The 22099-nt window shown below is 47.1% G+C and overlaps 1 protein-coding gene across 9 annotated transcripts in view; it reads left to right on the top strand.

The window, feature by feature from the left end:
• Positions 1-22099, top strand: part of DNM1 (dynamin 1) — a 147571-nt gene that overhangs the window by 54113 nt on the left and 71359 nt on the right. For all 9 annotated transcript variants that reach the window (XM_075015879.1, XM_075015880.1, XM_075015877.1 and 6 more), the window contains exons 10-14: positions 311-449; positions 13740-13826; positions 14078-14148; positions 15561-15612; positions 18454-18567. In XM_075015879.1, coding sequence (XP_074871980.1) covers positions 311-449; positions 13740-13826; positions 14078-14148; positions 15561-15612; positions 18454-18567 — 463 coding nt within the window. The remainder of the gene's footprint in view (positions 1-310; positions 450-13739; positions 13827-14077; positions 14149-15560; positions 15613-18453; positions 18568-22099) is intronic.

Raw genomic sequence — 22099 nt, 5'->3', positions numbered from 1 at the left:
CCAGACCTATGAACCATTTAAACCCTAAAAGCCCCTGATCTAATGGCCAAGGTGGTACCTAAGATTAAAGTTGATCCCTGAGTTGGTCCTTTGCACCTTAAGAGACCATTTTTGCAACGTGTTCAGCACCCGCCATTTCCATTGATTTCAGTGAGGTCTTGTTCATGGGTTTTATGGTTCCTCCAGCCCAACGAGCTGGGTGTCAGTGATACAAGTGCCTGCTCTGAAATGTGTGTGTAATGCTATGACATTCTCCTTGCCCCCTCTTCCCCCTTCCTGCCTTGTCTTGTCCCCTGCCCTGGGTGTTTAGAACCGGTCTCTTCACACCCGACATGGCCTTTGAGACCATTGTGAAAAAGCAGGTGAAGAAGATTAAAGAGCCTTGCCTGAAATGCGTGGACATGGTCATTTCGGAGTTAATCAATACCGTTAGACAGTGCACCAAGAAGGTAACCAGAGGGAACGTGGAGTTCACACGCTAACACCTGCCCGCCCACCTGCTCGCTGGCTGAAGCACAGCACTGCGATCTGGGCAAGGAGCTGCCTGCAGTGAAACTTGGTGTTTCTAACCACCTCCTCAGCAGCATGACTAGACCTGAGTGATACTAGCCTGGGGCATTCCAACCAACCAGCCAATCAGAAAGCGATGGGACAGCTGATAGGAGTGGGTTGCTTCCAGTCTCCCCTATGCCATTACAAGCATCTTTGGAACACGGGGGTCTCTTCGAAGAGACCCACACTAGAAACCAACCCCCTCCAGTGGCTCTCTAAGAAGAGCATTAACTCTTTATAATAGCCAATGTTATTTGTTCCTCTAGAGACAGATGGTTTACATCTGATTTGAATTTAATTTCTGCTTTTAATTTTCAAGTCAGAGTCTGGGATATAGATGTCCCCTAGAAACGTGTAGGGATTTGGTATCATCCAGTCTGGCCCCGATTGACCCCCACAGAGCAAAAGGGTACATAAAACTCTCAAATGTGGAGGCTCAAGATTCAAAGGTGAAGTAGGCTTTGCTAATGTGGAAAGATCAAGCTGTGGGCTCCCTTGCAGGAAGATGTTCCTAAGCTTGTGGAATTTGGTGTGGTTTCTGATTGGCTTGGTTTGTAGCTTGTGTTGAAGGAGCAGGAAATGGCTGAGAAGAAGGAAAGTGGAGTAGTCCGCTCTCTCCTAAGCTCCTGCTTTTCCTTTCCTCCTGCTGTGATAAGAGAGCCCTGGAGCTGGAGGTTTCATTCCCTGGATTCAGAGTGACTGTTGTGGGCTTCAGTTGGGATCTGGGAGAGAACCAATCATAATTATGCCCATTCTGCAAATACTGCATTCTCCTGTCTCAGTTTGGGCTTTGGATTTAATGTGGAGAAGCAGTGTGAGAAAGATGGAGAGACTTCCTGCCATTTCTCTCAGCCATCACCTGCTGCTTCAGATAGGTCCAGGCATTGGTGAAAGGGCGTCTCAGCGAGAGTGTGGTAGCGTGGGCACTGGAGACTCTTGGTCTGTTGGATCACTGCTGGCCATTCAGGAGCAGGTAATTGGGTGAGGGCATTACAAAAGGCTCCCAAGCAAGATGAATCCTTGGATTTGGAGAATGGGGGGCGGGACATGTGGTGAGACTTAGGTTTGCTTTGCAAGAGACAACATTGCTTGAGGCTGGAGGTCTCTGCAGAGGTCCTTAGGCTCACATACATGTGCTTTGTCCCAGTCAATACTGGGAAAGCAAAGTGGACAAACAGTGAAAGATTCCTCAGGTTTCTAGAATGCTGTGAGGAGCTTCCTTTTCCTATCCTGCTGTCCTCTGTTGGGGTGTGTAGCTGTGAGGAGCACCCAGAAAATTGCCCTTAGTGCTGGTGACAGGTAAGCATAGGCCCTTGGTCTGCCAAGTAACCAGAATTGTCCAGTAACTGGATCTGAAGGGCCCACTTTTCATGTGCCATTAATTCTCCCTTGATTAGTTTTACCATCCTTCAGTCATCATTTAAGTCTTTATCACAGCTGTCCTCTTCCCCACCCCATGAATCATTCTCCCGGTCTTTCTGTCTTCCCTTCCCATTTCTCTCTCTCTTCCTTTCGTTGTCTTGTTTTCCTCTTCCCTTTTCCTTGAGGAATTAATTTACACCAGTCATGAAATCATCTTCATTAGAGACATGAAGGACAGAGAGGTGAATGTAAAAAATAGGGAGGACAAAAGGAGACCATAGACTAGAAAAGGTGGGAACTCCATATTCCACAACCAAGTCTAGTGGAGTGAAGGAGACAGGGGAGGTATGGTACAGAAGGTGACACACACATTGGCTACGTCTACACGTGCAGCCAACATCGAAATAGGCTATTTCGATGAATAACGTCTACACGTCCTCCAGGGCCAGCAACGTCGATGTTCAACTTCGACGTTGCTCAGCCCAACATCGTAATAGGCGCAGCGAGGGAACGTCTACACGTCAAAGTAGCACACATCGAAATAGGGATGCCAGGCACAGCTGCAGACAGGGTCACAGGGCGGACTCAACAGCAAGCCGCTCCCTTAAAGGGCCCCTCCCAGACACAGTTGCACTAAACAACACAAGATACACAGAGCTGACAACTGGTTGCAGACCCTGTGCCTGCAGCATAGATCCCCAGCTGCCGCAGAAGCAGCCAGAAGCCCTGGGCTAAGGGCTGCTGCCCACGGTGACCATAGAGCCCCACAGGGGCTGGAGAGAGAGCATCTCTCAACCCCCCAGCTGATGGCCGCCATGGAGGACCCGGCAATTTCGACGTTGCGGGACGCGGATCGTCTACACGGTCCCTACTTCGATGTTGAACGTCGAAGTAGGGCGCTATTCCTATCTCCTCATGAGGTTAGCGACTTCGACGTCTCGCCGCCTAACGTCGAAGTTAACTTCGAAATAGCGCCCGACGCGTGTAGACGCGTGTAGACGCGACAGGCGCTATTTCGAAGTTGGTGCCGCTACTTCGAAGTAGCGTGCACGTGTAGACGCAGCTATTGGAAAGCAAGAGGAAATGTTGGAAAGAGGTGGACAAAGAGAAACCTTTGGGGAGGATTGAGGGGGTCAGTTATAGGAAGAGCTATTAGGTCAGACCATCAACTCAGTTAAGAAGGGAGTTAGGTGGAATCAAAATTTTGAAAATGTTTTCTTGTTAGTGCAGTGGGCTTGGGTTCCTTAGTCATTCAGAGGTTAGAGACTGAGTTTGACTGCAGTTCATGTGCTTAAATTTGAGTGGTAACAATTTTTACTTTAAAAAAGCAAACTGCTGTTGTTATTAAAATGTTGTTCAGGTCACTAAAGGGATATTTTGCATGAGGGTCCTTTTTTTTGGCCCAATCCGCTGATCCAGATATTGTATGAAACATCTAAAGGGGCAGTATTGAACTGAGTAGGCAGGTTGAATTTCTGAATAAGCAGTGAGACCTGGAACATATTTCCTGCAATATGCAGGGGCCATTTTACTTCAAGGGTACCTGGTCTTTCCCCAAGTGAGTGCTTCATTGGCAATCTGCCAGATTGTGAGAAGTGCACCTGGATGAAGATGGAGCCTAAGGAAACTACACATCCTAGCATGAACACAGCAGCTTGTCACGTTAGCTGTAAGCGACAGAATGCATAGACGAGAGTGCTGTGATCAAGATGGAGCAGTATATGTTTGGGGTTGACATATCCCTGGATAACACTTCCATATTAACGACTGGGGCGGGCAGATCCTCAGCTGCTGTAAATCTGCAAAACTCTGTGAATTCTTCAGGGCTCTACTGATGTACGCTCCTGTGAATCTAGCTGAGGAGTCGTCAGAAGCATGAGGCAACCTTGATATAGTTACAATATAGAATTGGAGATACACATCTCCTAGAACTGGAAGGGACCTTGGGAAGTCATCTAGTCCAGTCCCCTGCCCTCTTGGCAGGACCAAGCACCATCCCTGGTATCTATTTGCCCCAATCCCTAAATGGCTTCCTCAAGGATTGAGCTCACAATCCTGGGTTTAGCAGGCCAATGCTCAAAGCACTGAGGATCCCTCTCCCTATGTTTGGATAGGAAAAATGTCCTGTGACAATACGCCTTGAAACACACAGGAAATCCATAACTGGCACTTCTAGCCCCTGCTATAGTGGGACAGTGCAACACAATGACCACTTGTCCTGCTGATAAAGATTTAAAGGGGTCAGTGTCAGGTGTGGCAGGGTGAGGCCAGGGGAGGAAAGACGAGTAAAAACAGGGCAGACTGGGATCTGATGATCAGAGTGGGAGCAGCTGAGGAGTAGGCCTTCCTAAATCAATTAGGGCCAGCTGATTAAGGAGAGTTTAGGAGGTGTGTGAAGAGAGGGAAGGAGATTTGGAGGAACAGCAGAGACCGTAGGGCAGGAGAAGAGCCTCAGTAACCTGAGGCTGGGCTGCCCTAGTCCAGGGGACCCTGAGGCTCAACCAGAGACAGTGGAGAACTGGTCAGCTGGTGGAGCTAATGAAGGAAGGGGACTTGCTACCGCAGCTGACACTACTTGAAGGAGATAGAAGGGGGTGGGGGGATTGTCTGGGGAAGTGGCCCAGGGAGAAGAGCTGAAGGGGCGAGGGCAAAAGGAGTCAGTCTTTGCTGGTGGCAGCCATCCAAGATCCCTGGGCCAGAACCCGGAATGAGTGGGTGGCAACCGGGTTCCCCCCATGCCACCCCTCTGCCTTAGCAAGGGTAACAGGGTTCCTATGGTGGGGCCAGTGGACTGAACAGAAGGTCTGGGGCCCAGGAATGAGACTGACCCTGCCATACAGGTTAATTTGCTTGTTTCTGTTACTAGTAGCCCCTGAATTTGATTAACTCTAGTCACATTTTAAAAATCTAATTTGTTCTGCACTCTTCCTGTGATTGTTTTCACCCTGCATTTCTCTCAGCTGGGACAGTGGAATAAACTGGCCAAGTTTCCTTTTAATTTCTAGTTACTTTCACTTTCTGGTTCTCATCAGTGTTATATTGTTTGAATTACAAAGATGAGTCCCCTAAAAGTTGTACCTCAGTCAACCTGACAGCAGCCTCTTCAAATCAGCTGGAATAGGAGTGATGTTTGAGATAGCTGTCGTGGCTCTCTAGAGTCCCGCCTTCCTAATTACTATGATACATTTCACTGGCCTCACAGATGCAGTTGATGATCAGGGTTTACCTTCCTTCCCTACATCTGGAAAGAAAGAACGGGAAAAGAGAGAGGCCATAACTGGAAGTGTTTGTCTGAACCCCTGAAAATTGGAGCGAGGAAGTTGAATCTGTAGTGCCCATGGTTATGCAAAACCAAAACCTTGATGACAAAACTTAGCTGACCCCCTATCCCCTACCTACCCCCCGCATCTCCCAGCCCTGTGCAGTCCATCTTTAGGAGGAATGGATTAGGAGAAACAAAAAGAGAAAGGAATAAAGCTGGTGGGTACAGAGGCAGGAGGAGAGATCCAAGGAACAGCGGAGAGAACTTAGACGGACCAAGGCAAAGAAAAAAGCAGAAGACTCCGTGTCCAGCCTACATTGCCTCCAGAGAAGGTTTGCTCTGAGAGACAGATCCCTAGATGCTTCATCCATCCATTTTGTTAGGCTCTGTAGCTCATGGTTTCACCTACTCTGTCTGTTCCATCCCACTGTGCCACAGCCATGCCTCTGCAGAACCCCTGATACTTGGCAGCACATGGGCCCTGCAACAATCCTAGCCTGCTTCGATTTACCTGTGGAGTGAACCAAAATCTCACTTCTCATTTTGCCTTGTGTTTTTCTCTTCTCTCTTTTCCTCTCTCTCTCTTTCTCTTTCTCTGCTTGTCTGCTTTGCTCTTCTTTCTTCCCTGTTGCTTCTTCCCTCCCTCCCCTTCACTGTGCAGAACGGGTCTCTTCACGCCTGACCTCGCTTTTGAAGCCATAGTGAAAAAGCAGGTGCAGAAGTTGAAGGAGCCGAGTCTGAAGTGTGTGGATATGGTAGTGAGTGAGCTCACATCCACCATCAGAAAGTGTAGCGAAAAGGTAAAGAAACCACCAATATAAGGAAAAGGCAAAGCACCACCCCTCTCTCTTATACACACATGTGCTTTCTACATACCCGTCAGGGCATGGGGTCACACCAGAAGATCAGCAACAAATCTAGTGAGAACTAGGAGTACAGTCATGGAAATCAGGTTATGCTATGTACATAAGCATCTGATGGGGGAGAAGCAGCCCACAGGCATTACAGCGGTGTGAAAAGTAGGGCAGAGGGATCAGGCCCCAGCTGACGGATCTTGCTGCTGTGAATTCAGAAGTCAGCTGGATATAGCTGACTGTTTGCTAGCCAACCCCCATGCCTCACTCCAGCCTCTCAGCATGCAGCTCAATGTAGCATATACCCCTCTTCCTATTCTTCCTGAACACGTGCTGAAAACCTTTCTGTGCCCTTTGGTTGAAAACTCACACATCTTCAAACAAGGCAACAAATTAGAGGAAGGCCTTAAAAATGAAAGAATCCAGGTTCTTCTGCCAAATTAGTGGGCCACAGACTAACCCGAACCACCAGCCAGATCACAAAGGTTTGTGTCTTCTCTCACTTATATTCCTGCTGATCTTTAATGCCACAGAGCAGGCTAGTAGAGATAGAAAGATGAACTTTATGCTGTTTCCTCCTGGCCCTAGCAAAGGAGAGGAGGCAAGTTCCAGGGTGGCTTAAAGAGCTGCAGGGTGGGAAAAAGGGACCACCCTTTCAAATAAGTAGAAGTCATCGCACATGCCTGGAGAAAAGTGACCTTGGTTTCCTAGGATGGTATAGTACAGTAGAGGGAGCCACACACTTCTTTAAATAGAAAGGCAGACCAACTAATTAATAAATTAATGCACCACAGAAGGGCTAAAATCCTGAACCATGTTGACCCAGCTGGGCAAGTTTCTCTGCCAGGTGAGCTAAAGGGAGCAATGTCGCTTGTTCCAGTTAGAGAAGCCTTTGTAAAAAATTTTTTCTGCATTGGAGTGTCTAGTCCAGCCAACGTATAAAATCCCACATTTTGGGGGAGAGATTTGGACAAGACAGGCAGGAAATAAGGGGGGATCTAGTACAGCCCAGAATAATGGCAAGAGCTGGAGGTTGGGAGATGAAGGGACCTCGTTGTATTCTGCAGGGCTGCTCACAGCAGCTACTGCACTTTGCTTATTGCCATCCCTCAAGCACTGCTGCTCCATCTGAAAGGATTTCTGTCTCTAAGTCCTCCTTTCTTCCAGCTCAATGTGGCAGACTCTCCTCCATCCTTTTTCCCCCCTGTGTTTGCTTGTAGTGGTTTTGGTTTGTTTCCACTGATATTTTTCTGTTTCTGATTGGAGCTGTGTCTTCAGGGAAGTGAAATTAGTGGAGAGGGGAAAAAGAAGTACTCCATGGCTGTTGAGATTGGCTTCCTACAGTGGGGCCACCTTGCTCATATGGCTGGGATCTTACCCATCCACCTTCTGTGGATTTTGGAACTCATTTTGGCATGGTAGGATTTGGCATTGGAGGAAGAAAGGTAGGGAAGAGATTTTTCTAAGATAGAGATGAAATCATATAGTTGTAGAGTCAGGAAGTGAATGCATTTCCTTGTCCAGGCCTTTGAGTGTAGAAAACAGAACAGAGGCAAGGGAGAAAGGTAACCAATGGGGCAGAAGAGAGCTTTTCACCAGGGATCAAGAGGGAGGAAGAGAAGATCTCCTGTAAGCTAGTGCTGGACTGAATCTTGCACAGTCCTTCTCTAGAGATGGTCCCAGTGGGAGTGTTGCTGGAGTAAGGACTGCAGAATTTGGTCTTTAAAAATTAGAGAAGGAAGAAAACTGGTCTGTTGCTTGGCCAGTGCAAAGTTGCTTCCTCCACCTGTGTGATTGACTTAGACAGCTGCAGAATCAGGCTGGACATGCCTAAACTCTCGGGAGTGACAGATTCAAATCCTGACCAGGTTGGCTGAGCCCTTTCTCCCATTAAATGCGAAGAGTTGATGTTTGCCCAATGTCTTTGAACTGTGGATCCAGAATTGAAGTGGGCAGCTATTATTACAATGATTTATTAATGTTGCTTGTGATAATGCTCTCAGTGTATGTGGGGCTTTTTAAGCAGACAAGAAAGTCCCTTTCTGAAGCAGCACACAATCTGAGGACAAACATACATTCAAATACAGTTTAGGGGAGGGATACAACATACAAAGTGATCTAGGTGGGGCTAAATCTCATCTTGGCAAAATGCACTTAATATATCCATGTCAGTTAGATTTTTCATAAACAGCATAGCAGATGTGAGTCTTTAAGAGGGACTTGACTGCTGGGGATGCCCTGTAGATGAGTTCAGGAAGGTTTTTCGTGCACAGGGAGCAATGTGGAATGAGCAACAGAGGTAGTTAGGCAAGAAGCTGATAAATAGAGCATCAAAGTTGTCACCATTAGCAGTGAATGTGGAACAGAATGAGGCTTGACAAGGATGGTGTACAGAGCTGTGTAGTGCTCTGAAAACAGTGGCAAGAAGTTTGAATTGAATGGGGTGGCAGAGGGCAGGACAGAATTCTAAAGCATGTGTATGAGAGAGATGATTAAGACGTTTGGGAGGGAAGATGACTTTAGCAGCAGCATTTTATAGGGATTGGAAGGCAATGGGTGGAGATGCATTAACAGGTGTGTTGTGAACAAGACATGCATTAACAGGTGTGTTATGTTGTGAACAAGACACGAGAAGTCATTCTTCCGCTCTACTCTGCAGTGGTTAGGCCTCAGCTGGAGTATTGTGTCCAGTTCTGGGCACCGCAGTTCAAAAAAGATGTGGAGAAACTAGAGAGGGTCCAGAAAAGAGCGACAAGAATAATTAAAGGTCTAGAGAATGTGATATATGAAAAAAGGTTGAAAGAATTGGGCTTGTTTAGTTTGGAAAAGAGAAGATTGAGGGGAGACATGTTAGTGGTCTTCAGGTATCTAAAAGGGAGTCATAAGAAGGAAGGAGAAAACTTGTTCTTCTTGGCCTCTGAGGATAGAACAAGAGGCAACGGGCTTAAACTGCAGCAAGGGAGGTTTAGGTTGGACATTAGGAAAAAGTTCCTAACTGTCAGGGTGGTCAAACAGTGGAATAAATTGCCAAGGGAGGTTGTGGAATCTCCATCGCTGGAGATATTTAAGATCAGGTTAGATAGATGTCTATCAGGGATGGTTTAGATAGTACTTGGTCCTGCCATTGGGGCAGGGGGCTGGACTCAATAGCTCCTCGAGGTCCCTTCCAGTCATAGTGTTCTATGATTCTATGTTGCAGAATCAAGATGGGAAATTCTGAAGGACAGATTGAGCCATAGGGTAAACTGCACATGTTAAGTTGTAGAGCTGAACTGTGTAGAGGCCTGACTGATGTGTAGCACTTGTGCATTATTTCATACATCGTGGGCTATGCATTTGCTTGATCTCCAGCGAAGCAGAACTAGGACTAGTTAATATTTGGATGAGTGGCCTCCAACGAAAGTATAGCTGCTGCAGAAATTGTCATGGTAGAATACCCAGCATTTTCCCATAGTGGTAGAGGGGTATGCTAACTCTAGCATAAGACATAAAATTGAGACTGTATATATTAAAGACCCACAAACTTTTCCTAAAAGCAGTGTTAATACAGGTTTGACCTCCCTGGTCCAGCAGCCTCGTGACCAGACTGGTCCCAAATGAGGGAATTTGCTGGAACAGGGGTGGGCCCCTGCTGCTGGCACCTCAGCAGTTCTAGCTCTGGCCAGCTCTCTGCTGCTGGCCCCTGCTGAGCTGCCCTGGCCCCATCTCCCAGCCCTGCTCTGGGCTGCCCCAGACCTCATGGTGGTCCTAGCTCTCAGCCCTTATGTATATGCTGCGGCCCTGGCTCCCAGCCCTGCTGTGGCTGCTGCAGTCCCAGCTCACCAGCTGCAGCTAACTGACTCCCCAGGTGCGGCTCCCTGGCCATGTGGCTCCCCATTTCCGGATTGTGCAGCTCCCCCACTGCTCCCCAGCTCTAGGTGTGGCTGCCTAGCCAGTGCTGGGCTGCTGCTCCCCAGCGGTGGTGGCTGCAGTCTCCCCCACTGCTGCCAGGCTCCTGGCCTTGGCTCCCTGGCCCCGCCTCTGGCCATCAGGCTCTTTGTTCCAGCAACATCCGTGGTCCTGCTGGACAAAGGATGTTGCCAGACCAGTGAGTACCAGATTTCAGAGGTACAACCTGTACAAGTTTCCACTACGTTCTGCCTCCCTACCAGCTGAATTTCATGCAGCCTCAGTTGCCTAGAGTGTTCTTGACCATCTGTTCAAGACTTCTGCATGATATTGCTGCGTGCTGTGAAAAACTATACAGAGCAAGTTGAAGTTCATTGCTGGATGAAGAGTGCCTATATGAGCAGTTTGTAAAGCACTTTGAGCTCACACAAGATTATTATTAACAGCTATAATAACTAATGATCTGTAGAAGACACAAAGCCGTCTGTTCTTTAGTGCCTTCGTGAACATGGCTTAACCTTGTGAAGAGAGATTAGCCATTGACTTACCAAAGAGACAGCCAAAGTTGGGCTGCGAGAGCCATTAGTAGCATTTTCTTACATGGCCTGATTCTGATTTTATCTACAGCAATGACATTAGGTGTACCTCCTTTCAGATCAGTGGAAAACTGATGTCAGAGGAGAATGGGAGACAGTGCGTTCGGGAATGTAGCATCCCATCTGGTAGATTTAAAAAAAGCAGGAAGTTTGTTGCCAAACTGCGCTGTAGAGCCTTATGAATCCAAAAGAATGCCTGTCAAATCAGGAGCCTTCCAGTTAGAGAGCTCGAGATTCCTGGTGAAGAGATGGACTTTCTGTGTTGAAAAAGACGGGGACCCAGAGCTGTGTCATGAGGATTTCCCTGGGGCTAGGCTGTTTCAAGAGAGGGTCTTGAGCTTGCATTGTGAATGGAGAAGAAAATGCAAGTAGGGCAGGAGTGCAAGCCCACATGAGTGTAGAAATTCACCCCAGACCTGCTGAAAGCCCCTGGCAGTGTCTTCTGTTCTCCTGTGTTACAGAGTCATGGCATTTCTGGGTGCAGCTTGCACTGCTGACATTACCCTGACCCCTTGCATTCCACTGCATGTTCCCCAGTGGATATGGCATCCTGTGGCCTGTGTTCATGTCCCCCTTCTTACCCACCTCTGCTTCTCCCACGCATGCCCAGGTATGAGGCTTCTGCATGATGTCTTGTGAACTTGGTGCTGTTGGTTTCTTTTGCTTGTAACCTTTGCTGGTTGATCCTGATTTGAATAAACAGAGAACGTTTTGCACCTCATCTTGCCTTTGTTCGTGTTATTTATTTATATATTTATTTATGTTCTTGAATCAAAGAAGTTGAGATTTGCTTAGAGATTTTCCGACTTCCTGTTTTTAATTCTTTGACATGAGGCAACTACTCAATTCCAGAAGAAAGCAGGAAGTGCCAACTCTCCCTCTAAAGCAACAAACTGCCAATAAAATATCAAGAGCCAAGAGAAATCCTAATATGCCCCTTCTCAGAGCAAGAGGGGAAGCCCGTTTCCTCATGGGACCATCTTTGGTGTGAGCAGAAAGCCTATTCCTATCAAGTGAGAAGTGTCTCTGTAAAGAAAGGGGCCTGAGTCACTGCTCCCTTACTCCAGCTGTATATGAGGGCATCTGCATTGATTTCAACGATATGACAGTGGTACAATAAACCTGGAGTGAGGTAGTGGTGAATGAGACACAAATACCTCAATACTTGACAGCAATTTCCCTATACCTTCTATCTTCCATCGGAGTTTGTGCAGGGTCTGGGCCAATTCCTTTTGCATATTGTCCTAGTCCTTTATTTATATGACTCAAAAACACAAATCAGGTTAAAAAAACCCTCTATCAGATCAGCAGAATTGAAGCTGTGCAGTACTAAGACAATGAGCAGCACGAAGTAAAATACAGCCCAAACAGGAGGAGGCAATGATGATGGTGATGATATAATGATGAAGCCCAATTGGCTTTAAATGAGAGAATAGAAGTATTCCAAAATAATAGGAGAAAAGGAGGGAGAAAAAGCTTTTTGGAGGGGTGGAAAAGGATCTGATCTGAGTATGCTTCTGGAGTTGAGTCTGCAGCTAATTTAGGCCTTGATCCTGAACTGAGAGCTACGTGGGTGCTGCCCTATTGAGGTTAATTCGAGATAGGGGCTCTGCTGTGTGATCTTGGGCAAATCACTTTATCTCCCCATTCCTCAGTAAAGTGAGGGACAGAGGTACTTGTTCTTCTCAGGAATGGTGTGGGAATTAGTTGGTTCATGCTCATTAAGTACTAAGGAGAGTAGGATTAGCTGGATAAGAAGGGGGCCTGATTATTATTGTGCTTGTTATAATATTGTCTAGAGGCCCTAAACAGGGATCAGAGTCCCATTGTGCCAGGTGCTGTGCACATATCAAATGAAAAAGACAATCCCTGGCCCCAAAGAACTTGCCTTTTGTTTTGTTTTGTTTTGTTTTGTTTTGTTTTTTGTTAAGGAAGAAAGCAAAGTGATGTCTATGTCCAGGAGTTGGCCCAAATGCTGCAGTAGCACCACTTTGGGATGTGATATTTGCCTCATCCCACTGAAGTCAATGGTAAAATTCCCATTGATTTCACTGGGACCATACAGGAAGTGCTGCCTGAATGCCAGAGGGCTGTCAGGCCCCTCCCCCTTCAGATTTCTGTCTTACACTGTCATGTTTCTCTTTCACAATCACTATGTATTCTCCCCCCCCCGAGCAAACTGCAGGCGACAGTGTCCCTCTGCTCTCTTTTGTTTGTTTGCTGCAAACTGAATTCCCTTCTCAAGGTATAAACACGTGATCGGTGGCAAAGCAGACTTTCCTGTGACTCAAAGGTTGGCTCTGATTCTCCAATGCTTTGCTCCGGTGCAAAGAGAGTGCAGAAGGGGAGTAAAATGCTACAGTCACACAGCTAGTGCACCTGTAAAGTTGAGAGTTGCTGCTTTCTCCTTGGGAGAAGGCTGGTTCCCTGAGAAGTTGGCTGTGCCCTCCCTTTACACCTGTGTCATTGCTTATTGTGGCAGGTCGCTACCCACTAATGATCCAGCTAATGGGATGTGAGGCCCACTTTGATCATCTTCCTTCACGCAGGACACTGTCTGTAGCATCAGGAGGTCTGTCTATACAGTATGCTGCATTTTAGAACCCACAGCCATGGGGGTTAGTGCTACGGCACTAAAAACTTCTGTGTAGACATTTGGCCTTGGACTGGCCCACAGATTCTGAAGCTGAAGGAGACAGTTTGCGAGCTCGCTCTCCAGCACCATAGCATTATCCTGAATCAGTAGAACTGGGCTTTGAGACTGGCTGCTGCAGGTTTTAAAACATAGCATAGACAAAGGCCAGGGAGATCATAGGTGGCCAATGAGATGCTGACCTTCTTCAAAGAACTAGTTGTTTGGCTTATGGAGATACAACCAGCCATGGGCTTAAGCCATAAAACTGGGATTTCAGATATACCTGAGACCGGATGTGTTTAGATATGAAGACGGGGATGGGCCCCTTACACTGCAGAACAATTAAGCTGGCAGTAGTCTGGTCGACTGTACGGATACAGCGTTTCTGCTGAGGAGAAGGGCTGTTCTCTGAAGAAGCTCAAAGCAGAGTGACAGAGCTTTGGCCCCACAGGAACTTGGGAAAATCTGTCTGCAATTCTTGCTTTCCTGTGCTGTTAGCCCTTTAGAATCCCTGTTATGGTTTAGAGGAGAGTGTTTTTCCGCAGACCCTGCCCTGCTTCCCACGTGCATGTGTTTTCTCTCTTCTGCAGCTCAGCCAGTACCCTCACTTGCGGGAGGAGATGGAGCGGATTGTTACTACGCACATTCGTGAGCGAGAGGGCAGGACCAAGGATCAGGTAGGGCCTGCGGGGGTTGCCTGAGGGGAGGCACCAGAAGGGTACATTTAGGGGAACAGTCTGAACTACAGGAATAGAGATGGGCCTTTGCTGTAAAGTTGGGATCTGGAGCTGAATGCCCTCAAAGTTTGGGGAGGTGTTGACTGAGAAGAGGCAGAAGGCAATTCAGTGGTGGCCCCTGCTACCTGCCTTTCTGTTAGTGGTGCTCAGCCCCTATCTTCCACCTACTTTCTTTGTGTCTTTGCCCCCAGGTCATGCTCCTGATAGACATCGAGCTGGCATACATGAACACGAACCACGAGGATTTCATTGGCTTTGCCAAGTAAGCACCAATGCCCTGAACTGACTGCTTCCTCCTGCCTGTGGTCCCCTTTTGGCCTTGTTGTGTGTGTGCTCTGACAGGCAAGCTGCAGGACATGGCTGCAGAGCCCCAGGGGTGGAGTTCAGAGCAGTTTGCTACCCTGGCTTTGAGGGAAGGGTAAAGTGAGGTCAAAGGTAAAGAGAAATTGGGGTTACCCTGTTCCACTGAGGGTGAGGGCAGTTCTCTGTGGAGTCCTGACATCCCTCAACTGCACTCTCTCTCACTTCAGCCCACCCCATATGCAAGGCCAACCCTCTCCTTAATTTGTTGGAGGGTTCTTGTGAGGCACCTCATCCTCTGAGAGCAAGTATGCTGCTGCATCATGCTCTTCCCCCACCCCCAGACTCCTTGGAAGGCAAGGAGTGAAGTTAGGCCTCCAGTGTGGCTGAGCAGAATGAACATTGAGCTGTCAAGATAGAAATGAAAGAAACCCAAAGCTAAAGCAAGTCAACAGTGCTGTAGCTGACACGTCAATCATGTCATTTCCCCACTGATTGGAAGGATGGACTGGTAGTTAGACGACAGGCCCAAGAGACTTGAATTTGATCCCTAGCTCAGCCACTGGCTTGTTGTTTGACCTTGAGCAAATCACACCACCCCTATGAATTTGAGCTTCCCTTTCTGGGAGATAATGACACAGACTCACCCTAGAGGAGTTTGTGAGGATAAGTATTCATGTTTGTACAGCACAAATGGAATCTTGGATGAAGGGGAATAGGGAAGGGTAGGGAATGATCATGACTAACCTGGCAGGACAAAAAATAGAAATCAGGTCAAATTATAAAATTGTTCATGGAGAGTCATTTGTGTGCTGAGTGTTTTGGAGAAAGCAGAACAAAAGATGAAGCTGTAACTTAGACAGTACAGTACAGTTCAGACATGTAGGGCTAGACCAAGGTCCTATCACAGTCCAAGCTTGTGTCACAGTTGGAGGTCAAGATTTGTCCCAAAATGCTTCACAGACCAGCAGTGTATTAATGTCAAAAGGCTTCAGGGAAGACCTGTTTACAGGAGGAGCTTGACAGAAAGGGTGATTGCACAAAAAAAGGGAGGGAGTTACAAAGCTTCTGGGTGGCATAGGAGGGAATGAAGGTGGAGCGGAGGAAGAATAAAGAGGTGTTGATTTGTGGTTGGTTTGGGACAGAGGTGGGCTATTAGCAGAGCACTTCTTATTGCCAAACCCTGATTTAGGAAATGCATAGAGAGCAACAGGTTAAGTAGGTCAGGCTGAGAGCAGAGATGTTTGTGGGGTGGAATTGTACAGGGCTTGGAATGTGAGGGCAAGAAGCTTGTTGCGGAAACCTAAAGGGAGCAGGATACAGGCGGAGAGGGAGAGCTGAGTGAACTTTGAATGTCTCTCATCTTGTTTGTAGTGCTCAACAGCGGAGCAGCCAGATGAGCAAGAAGAAGGCAGCTGGGAACCAGGTAAGTTCCCTCCTGCTTGAGGCTGTGAGAGGGATACATAGCTTGCTTGACAGGCATCAAACAGGTGTTGAGCCAGACACAGCAACACTTCAAAGTTATAAAGAGAGGCAGATGGGAAGAAAATTAGAGAGACACCTTAGCCCCACTGCAATGTGTGGGATTAGAGAACCCTGTGAGAAGGACAAAAGGTAAGCATTTCTGAAGAATATGGGCTGTCCCTCTTTCAAAGGAACAATGGTTATGTATGGAGCTGGCATTGTCCTCACTGGGACTAGGACTATGGCTGTCTAACTGCTTAAACACAAGGGCCAAATCATGGTCTTCACCACTGCTGGTGCAAACTCTGCACTGCCATCGGTCTGGCTTCAAGAGGGTTTGACCAAAGTGAGTGAGTACAGGATCTAGCCCAGAAGAATCACGTGACAGAGACTGAAGTCTCTGTTGGAATATTTGCCCTAGATGAGGATGAGAGCTCAAAGGAAGAGCGCTGCACATTTTACATAGTGTAGGGAGGTATGCAGGGTTAAGACTCTCTGCAAGAGGGGAGGCTGAGAACCTTGCAGCAGAGAACTGGTTTAGAAACTGTGTCACTGTGTATATGATGGTCTAGTCCTCTGCTGCTGTCATCATGCCAGTGGATGCTGGGGAGGGTCCAGAGCATCTTAAGTTTCATTCATTTCTTTGGTTTGACTTTGCATTTCCCTAATGGGTTCACCATTCTTTACAGCTGGGCCAGCCACATGCAAGACAGTTACATTGTCAGATAGTCCAATCACGAGCTGAAAGTGCAGGAAGGCCGCCTTGTCCTAGAGTTATGGGAAGAACCAGAGGGTTATCTAGCCTGGAAAGTCAACACAGATTTGGGTGCCTGCTACAGAAGGAGAGTACAGAAGCAGGCCAGTAAACAATGTAGTTGAATAACCTCTTCCTTTCCAACCCCAAATGCTCATGGGAAGTGAATCCTCTTCAAAATATATTTGGCCCCCTTTCCCTGAAACATAGAGCTTCAGCTGGAAGGCTAGTTGGTAGGTTCCACTGGATCATTGCTGTCTATGGAGGCTATCTCCAGCTGCAGGGAAACCCATCCTCTGAAAAGCAACAGTGAGTACCTTTCCTTTGCCCTGGGTGTGGAACAGCTCTGGGAGCCACTCCTTTTCTGTTTCAGTGATGGATTTGTCTATAACTAGCTTAAGCTTTCCTTTCCTTTAGCAGACTTTATTTTGGGGCCCGGGTCTTTGATGTTTTTGCAGCTGATGTACTAATCTGGTAAAAGATTCTGATGATTAATTTTTGAGGTTCTTTCCTCCTTCCACTTCTCCTTCCTAGTAACAATCTCTCCTCTCTCTGCTCCTCTCTTCTCTGCTGCTGTTGCTATGGTTCCCCTTTGCAGGATGAGATCCTGGTGAGTAGAAGGCCACTCAGCAGGCTGTGCTAATGAGCATTAATGGTGCATCTGGGGAGAGCAGGATCAGGAAAGCACATGGACCATTCCACCTGCTACTGCAGGGGAGGGTGGATGGGGGGAGGGAGGGGAGTTGCAGCGGATGTTACATAGAGATGAAGTGGAGAACAAGGACAGCATGTTGATGTGAATTTTTTTAGCTGCCTTTCTAGAGTGTAAGTGGGTGGAAAGGAAGACCTAGAGAGCAGATCTGGGGTTCGGCTTTAGTGCCCCCGTCTGTCAGCAGAGAGAATTGGTCCACTGTGAATTTTAACAATCAGCAGCATGAAAGAGAGGAATGAAAATCCATTCACCTTGCCCTAACGCTGTGGGCAATGAATGTACGGATGCAGGCACCACGCAGATATTTATTAAGCCACACAAAACAGTATTGATTAATGCACAAGCACCTCTCTGTTCATGCACATGTTTTTGTCAACACACTCATTTTTAACATGCACAAACATACATTGTTACACACAGGCTGTTTCACATGTGCAATAATACAGGCTCACACATGTATAATAATGAACAAGACATATAGTAATGCATGTATATATATATATATATATATATATATATATATGTATATATGTTAACATTCTTTCTTTTAAGTTATTACTTATATATGCTCACTTTCTATTAACTCACATGTACAGGAGTACACAAATATTGATATAAAGTTACAAAGCACACTAATCAATCTCCAAGCTCATTTACAGAATGTCACTGTTGGAATTTATATCTATAGTTACATCTGTCTATCTTTATTAAAGCTAGGGTACATAGGTATCGTTATAGTCAGACATGCCTCTCATCTCATACTATTAAATTCAGGTTGTGAATTCCAGATGCATCATTATTCCCAGATGTTCAGTATCTCCTTGTGTTAGTAAATTCAATAATTTTTCATTTATCTCTCTCTACTTTTCTTCTTGAATTGCCTCCCCTTGAGCTCTGTGAAGCAGTCCCCTCCAGCCCCCAGTGGTGGGAAAATGTATTATCTCTGCCGGGCTGTGCTTCCTCCTTTGCTCTTTCTAGGCATGGCCTTTTCTGGGTGCCAGTGTTGCTGTGATTTGGTTTCTGTGGGTTGGGTCAGTGCCTGAGATTTTCTCTGCAGTTGTCTTTTCCTCTGGAGTGCTTGGCTGATGGTTTAACCCCCAACGCAGCCAGGTTCTCTCCTGCCTGCCTTCTGCTCCCTGTCTAATTCTTCTCCTGTTTGGGGCCAGGTGCAGGCTTGATGGCCTCAGCATTCCAAATTAGGGACGGGCTTCGTGGCAGATGGGCTTCATGGCAGGAGCAGAGAGCTGTGCTGGTGTGTGTATGTAGGGACACACCCAACCATTAGGGGGGTTAGTTCTCTGTGGTATGTGTGACGCTGACCATTTTCATCCCTTCAGGTGATCCGAAAAGGCTGGCTCACTATCAATAACATTGGGATCATGAAGGGCGGTTCTAAGGAATACTGGTTTGTCCTGACAGCTGAGAACCTCTCATGGTATAAGGATGATGAGGTGAGTGCCCAGCCTCAGTGCTGGTAGGATTGTGGCTTTGGAACACAGTTCTCTGTGGGGCTGAGAACCCTCACCTCTAGGGTGATCATCCGTCCCGTATATGGTGGGATGGTCCCGTATTTGGGCCCTCCCCCGCATCCCTACTTATTTTTTTAAAAGGGACTAATTGTCCCATATTTGAGCTCTCTCACCACTGACCTTTACCACCAGCAGCTGTGTAGGTGCAGCTGCTGGCCGGAGAGCACATAGGCCATTTCCCTGAGTCTTGGGGAAGCAGGGAGAGCGTGGGTGGCTGCCGCATCTGGGCCACTTCCCAGGGCTCCGGGGGAGAGTCAGTGGCTGCTGCTTCTTCCCTGAGGCTCCCAGGGAGCACCGTGGGGGCTGCCACTTCCCTGGGGCTTGGGGAGGGCCAGTGGCTGCTTCCTCCTTCCTGGCTCCCTGGGGCTTGGAGGTGCTGCCCTTCTGCCCCAATATCTCCCTGTCCCGTATTTGGTACAGGGAGATATGGTCACCTTACTCAACTCCCATTGACTTCCAGTGGCTGAGCATTTTGTAGAAGAATGCATTCCGTATGATACCTGGGCATTATAAATGCACTACCTGTGTAGTTATTACCTACTTCCATGAAGCAGCCCAAACTGCTGGAACCTGGAGTGATTTTACAAACCATTATCTGGCCTCTTCCAGGAGATGGGGAGCTGTACCATCCATTATGTGGGTGGAGTAAAGACCTGTATGGTCTCTGAGGGAACCTTGCTTGAAGCATGTCTAAATGGAGCCTTGCACGTTTGTTACACCCTGTAAACGTTAGTGGTTAAACAACTTCTGCCCATCTCCTCCACCAGCCCAAGAATCTACTACCTTGTGCCTTGCATTTGACTCTTAGTAAAGCTTTGATAGTGCTTCAACTGGAGTGAGGATATTTCCCTTTAACCGTGGAAGTCATGGAGTTAACTTGGCTGCAGCATTCCTAGCACTGAAGGGGAACTCTAGTTGTAAATGACTGTGCTTGGAGCTCTTGAGCCTGTAAAAAGTGGGCAGGGTGCTTTTCTTTCTTGCAGAGGCAGGGGATGGGTTAACTCATTGATACCCAGTGCTTTCTGGTACTCTCAGCTGTAGCTATAGAGAATATTTAAATTGTGGCTGGGCTTGACTCTAGTAGAGAGGTGTGACCTACTTGTCTGAGTACAGGACTTGGAGCCAGGAGCTATGGAATTGAAATTTCAGCTCAGACACTGACTGACTCCCTCTGTAACCTTGGGTAAGTCACTTTACTTCTCTGTCTGTTTTCTCATGTACAAAATGGGACTATTGGTATTCATCCACCTCATCTGAGTATAGAACAGAGCAGTTAATTCATGTCCATAGTGCTTTGGAGGTGAAAGTTCTGAGTATTGTAATGAACAACCCATAATAATAAATGAGAAGGTAGCTGATCTGTAGATGTATTGTAAAAATAAATATTTCTGAGCGTTGGAACTCATGGTTTGCCAGTGCTCCCTCTTCCACTTAATCAAGGAGCTAAATGTCAGGCATCAGAATGGTATCTAAATCAAAGTTGTTTGTTTATTTATCTGCTCTCATCCATACGCTAGTCATAAAAGAAGACAAAATCTCTGGCCTCTGGGACTCAATATCTGAATAGTGGGAATGAATAACAAGAAGGTAATCTGAATGACAGGTTTAAGCTTGAATATTGCTCAGAATGCCAGGGATAGAAATACTTTGGGGGATGGCTAAAAATGGATTCAGATTGGAACAATTGCTGGGGAAAAAACTGACAAACTACTATTCAGGAAGAGAAGGGATCTTGTACCTTGTTATGGTTTGTACCTGCGCAAAATATCAGCAAACTGCTATGAGATCAGAATTTTCCCCTCAGTTACATCAGTGGGCATGTTTAACACCCAGTTGCACAGCTGGGAATGGTGACACAGTAGCAAATCAGTCCTAAATGTCATTCCCTGAACAGGAGCTCATTAGTCGTAGCGTATGTCTATAATACAGAGGCACAGCTATGGTTGTGCAGCTGGAGTGCTGAACTGTGAATGATTTCTGAATCAACAGAAAGGGTTCTTCTGTTGATGAAGTTAATTAGCCTCCTTAGGAGATGGTAGCTAAGGCCACAGAAGAATGTCTGAACTTAGCTGGGTCAGTGGTGCAGGCTCAGTCATCCTAACCACATTGCACAGTGTATGAAATTTTTCACAGCTCTGAGCAAAAAGCGGCTAGATCAGTGTATTTTTTTTTCAGGTGTCCGCCAAGCCTAAATTCTGCTGGGACATATATCAGTCCTGTAATCAGCAAGGAACTGGAACTGACTGTGCAAAGATTTTAAATCAGCCAGTCCTTTGTCAAGGCCCATGAGCTCTTTAGACAGAGCCTCCTGGTATGGCACTGCCATCTTATGGTTATATGTGCAGGTTAGGCAGTTATAAGGCTTGAGCATTGTTTTAAATTAAAAACAGCTTCTGCATCTGGATTCCAACTATGACCATGTAGCCCCCACCCTTCTGCCCCAGCAGGAAGCAGGCAGGCTGTGGTTGCAGTGAGTAATCTGTATTAATAAACTCCAGCTGGATGTTGGGGAGGAAGGGGTGTCCCTTTTATCCTTTGGGCAGGGAGGATAACCCTAGGGGTGAATAATGGCTGGAGGTCTGCACCACTTCCCTTTTGCACAGTGAGAGGCAGAGCAGCCTAATTAAAACAGCTCCCTGCCAGCCAGTGTCCCTTAAATAAATGCAAGGTAACCCACTGCTGATGAGGCAGGAGCAGCACAGGAGAAAGGAGCCTTTGTTTTAACTGGAGAATGGGCGGTGGGAAAGGGGGAATACGTTTTTATTTGTGATTTTGCTCCACTCCTGCCCCCTCTAACCAATTCAACTCCTTGATCAGTGTCATCTGGGGAAGGAAAAGGAAGCAAATTCCACTTGGATTCCATGGGCAGGCTCAGCTTAGAGTCAGTACATTACAGCAGCAGCTTGGAGATCCCTTGGCTTTGGCATTCCCATTCTAACCCTCTGCCCTATACAGGGACAGAGCTGAGTTTGTCTTCCAGGGCCGTTCTACCCTTCATGCCAACAGGGCTGTCTCTATCTCTTCTGCTCCTCATTGAGAGGGGCTTCTCTAACTCTTCCCTCCCAGACCAGTCTGGTAGCTTCAGCATGGCTGTCTCCATATGTCTCAGTCCCAGATCCCTTCTATTCCCCAGAAAAGGCTGTCTTCCTTCCTGTCTTCTCTGGTTTGTGGGGAGGAATGGTATCTTCTAAGGTCCCAGAGTTACCCTGAGTGATTTTTAAAAGCTGCAGCCTGAAACTCCTGATCCAGTTTAGTTTTGAACAGACAAAAACCCTGACTTCTTTTGCCCCTGTTGGGCTTTCTTTCCACAGCTCATCAGTGCTGTGGCAAACAGCCAAAGGAAATGAGTGTTTAATCCTTGCATTGATGGAAGGGCTGGCTGCAGAATTTGTTGCATCTGGTGGGAGGCCTGAGGGTGAGTTGAGGGTGGCAGGACAAGACTGGGATAGACTAG

This window comes from Carettochelys insculpta, chromosome 21, assembly GCF_033958435.1.
Source record: "Carettochelys insculpta isolate YL-2023 chromosome 21, ASM3395843v1, whole genome shotgun sequence".
Lineage (NCBI taxonomy): Eukaryota > Metazoa > Chordata > Testudines > Carettochelyidae > Carettochelys > Carettochelys insculpta.
The sequence above is the reverse complement of the archived record's forward strand: the minus strand, read 5'-3'. Positions and strand labels throughout refer to the sequence as shown.